The following is a 3,292-nucleotide window of genomic DNA, read 5'->3' as shown; positions in this document are numbered from 1 at the left end:
GCGGGCTACGGAGCCTTTGGGGGTTGCCCGTATAGTGGCTGGCGCCGAGGCCACAGGTACCTCAGTGGCAACTGCGGGCCCTGCTAAACCCCATATATCCATGGAGTTCAGTGCTGCATCTGCCCTCTGTCTCCACAAGTAGCACCTCTTGTCTTCTACCACCAGATGAAGAAGAAAGCTTTCAGCCCCTCTTTAGGCTGTGGCAAAGCAGCTGCTTGAACTTTATGGTCCTTGCTTATTTGCACAGAGTAACCTTGCAGATCTTCAGCTGGCCGGTTTAGGTTTTCCAGCACTGCCTACAAAAGCTTCCCTCTATCTGCGATACAATGAAGCTGTACTCATCCTCGGATGTTTGTCTCTCCTGCTCTGCCCAGCTCTGAGACTCCCATCCTGCAATAGGAGGTGGGCTTCTTTGGAGTGGAGCCCTGGATTGTGCCTTGCTGCAGCCTTATGATTTTCATTTTTCCAAGTCGTCATTTCTGTGTTGTTTTGCTTCTTGCTGACACTGTCTATTGCATTTTCCATCGACATTAAAGAATCTGCATTGTATGAATAATTTTTTTTGGTCTGAATTTGTTCTTCACTGTGGCTGGAATTATGTCTATAACTGAGTGATGATGTGAAATTTTAGATGGCAATTCATTTGCTAAAAACATTTGTGTAAGCTCTGAATTTCTCTTAGAAAAGACTTTTGAGCTGCAAGGTAGGGAAGTTACTAGTAAATGATTAGCTTCATCACAAAAGACATTTCAAAGGTGAAATAGCACTTTCTGTTTTGTGAGGTCTATAGAGGGCTGAAAACTAAACTAGTGGCGTACTTCTTTCCCATTCATACTCTGCAACCTGTTCTCACCAGTCAGTCATGATGCTCAGGGTGATGCACTGAGTATGCACCCTGCAATGTGGCTAGTGCATTCATGAGTGCTGTCATCTGGGGGCAGCCCGAGGGCATCTTTCCTTCTGTGACCTCAGGGAAGTTCTGCACAGTGTGTCAGAGGGCTGCATGTGGGCTGTGCATTTCTCGACCCTGCCGGCTGCACTCAGGTATTCATGCCTTGCTTTGGGCTTTGGGCAAAGTGCTGGAAAGCTGCTCTGTCCTGAGATGGACGTGGCAAATTTGGAGCTGAGCATTATCCAAGCCCTTGCAGGGACTGCTGTTACAAGCGGCAACTGCCAGGGACTCAGGCTGGTCCCGGAGAGTGCCAAATGTTCAGCACATGTTTAATGACATTGCATAGAAAAGTATTGCTGGAATTTTGTGACATTTGCAGTCAAAGAAAAAACATGGCATACCTATGACCAAGGATAAATATACTATAAATTGAATTGATAAAGAAACAAAGAAGGAAATGATTATGTGGTAATGAAAACCAGAAGACATACTTTGGTACAGAAAATTTATTTGGAAAGAGACAGCTTTTCTACAATTCTGGAACAAAATTGTACAGAATATAATGACCATCTTTCCAGGAGTTCAGTGAGGCTCTGGCTAATCACCAGGGTCAAAGTGGTGCAGTCTATAAAAAATGTTTTTTCTCCTTTGGTGCAGTTGCTGTGTGCAATTTCTAGCATCCTAAGTCACCTCTCTAAGTTCAGTGTCAATAATATAACTGAAATAAGACAAAGCACAATGTAAGCAGATGACTAAACTGGAAAGCCAGAGGATAACAGTTCTAAACTAAAGGCAAAATCAGAAAATGCACACAGGAGCCTGCCTTTCACAGGTGCTGAGCATTTGCAGCTCTCAGTCTTTTCAGCTGGAGCCAGACAACACCCAGCACTTGGGCTGGTGCTTATCAGCTCCACCCCCAATTTGCATCTTGAGTTTCCTTTGCTGCTTCTTTAAATTGCTGTGTGCACACCATGGCTGAGCTTAGTATGTCCGCCGTTTTCCGGAGCGGTATGAATTGCATGGATGTGTCCATTGGGAAGAATAGGTGTAGGAGTATTTTGGGGCACACCGTGGCTCAGGTCGGGAAATGACCTGGGGGGCAATTTTCTCAATTGCTGCCTCCAGTCTCCCTGTTACCTCTGCTGGCAGAGGTGCTGTGGCGGGGGGCGCTGCCAGGGCCACCTCAGAGGGCTCTGAGGCTCCCACGACGGTTTGCTGCGGGTAAGTGGTGAGGATGGGCCCTGGGAAGGTGACAACGACAGGTGGTGGGTATATAATCACACGGGAGTCACCGCAGGCCACGACGCAGGGCTCATTGTTGCTGGTGGCCAGGGGCTGGGGACACTTTGCCTCGCAGGGGTTGGTGCATGCCAGCTGGTCGGAAGCCATCGCTAGGCTGTGGTAGGGGAGTACCTGCAATTTATTTGCAGAATTAGAAAAAAAAAAACCCCGCAACCCATGCACTTGATTATCGACACCTCTAAGCTTGGCTCTAAGAGATCTTTAGACAGAAATAATTTGGATAAAGACAGCAGCTGAGCTCCTTTCCTTGTATCTGCCACCTTTTACTTAGCCTGCATCTATTTGTCCTTTCTAATTTGCTGCTTTAAGCTTGCTCTCTTTACTTCTCTTTGTCTGGGAGCAAAAATCCTCCCCTTTCTTTGCATGCCGCCTCCAAAACAGACATCTGTTCTAAAATCTTCCAGTCCTTTGTAATATTTCCTGGAGACAAGTTTGAACTTGTTCCCACAGCATCTCTTTTCCTCCCACACGAAGCTTCTCAGGGCAGTGCCTACATTCTGTGTTTTACAGATGGGGTGTAAGGGAGTGAGGGAAAAAAAATCTGGTTTTTTGATAGATTTGAGTGTTGAGTAATCTAAATGGATTACTAAGAAGCCTGTTTAATTTCCTATATTATTTTCCTTGCAGATTCCTCTTATTATCAGGTACTAAAAGGTTCCACTAAAATACAGAAAAATTAAAGGCTAAGAATAAATGGGGGATTAAAAATACTGGTTTAATAATTAAGACACATCACTTAATATTTATATTGTGGTGATATTGTCAACCCAAATATGAAATTTGCAGCTTCAGCTAGGGTACACACGTTTAATAGTGTTTATTTCTTTCTTCAGATTAAATCTTCACAGAAAAGCTAGTTCTCCATGGTATAGCATCGCACTATTTTTTTAAACTTGTAAATCAAAGATACCTTAAAGTGATGAATAGGGCAAAAGTATTATTTTATTCTCAGTTAAGTCCTGTGTGCTGCAGTATACTAGAGCTGCTGTCCTTGAGAACATTTGAAAGACGAGGACTAGGGGACACTGCAGCTTTGCAGTACTCCTTACAATAAATAAACAGAAAATGCAGAATGTTTCTAAGGCAGATGGTGGGTGA

The 3,292-nt window shown here is 44.3% G+C and overlaps 1 protein-coding gene across 1 annotated transcript in view; it reads left to right on the top strand.

The window, feature by feature from the left end:
- LOC103915525 (claw keratin-like) overlaps nt 1–87 on the top strand; it is a 321-nt gene extending 234 nt beyond the window's left edge. The window contains exon 2 of the mRNA XM_009322359.1: nt 7–87. Coding sequence (XP_009320634.1) covers nt 7–87 — 81 coding nt within the window. The remainder of the gene's footprint in view (nt 1–6) is intronic.
- The last annotated feature ends 3,205 nt before the right edge of the window (nt 88–3,292 follow it).

The sequence above is a fragment of the Pygoscelis adeliae genome, unplaced genomic scaffold (assembly GCF_000699105.1).
Source record: "Pygoscelis adeliae isolate BGI_AS28 unplaced genomic scaffold, ASM69910v1 Scaffold794, whole genome shotgun sequence".
Taxonomy (NCBI): Eukaryota; Metazoa; Chordata; class Aves; order Sphenisciformes; family Spheniscidae; genus Pygoscelis; species Pygoscelis adeliae.
This window is presented reverse-complemented; position numbering and strand designations above follow the sequence as displayed.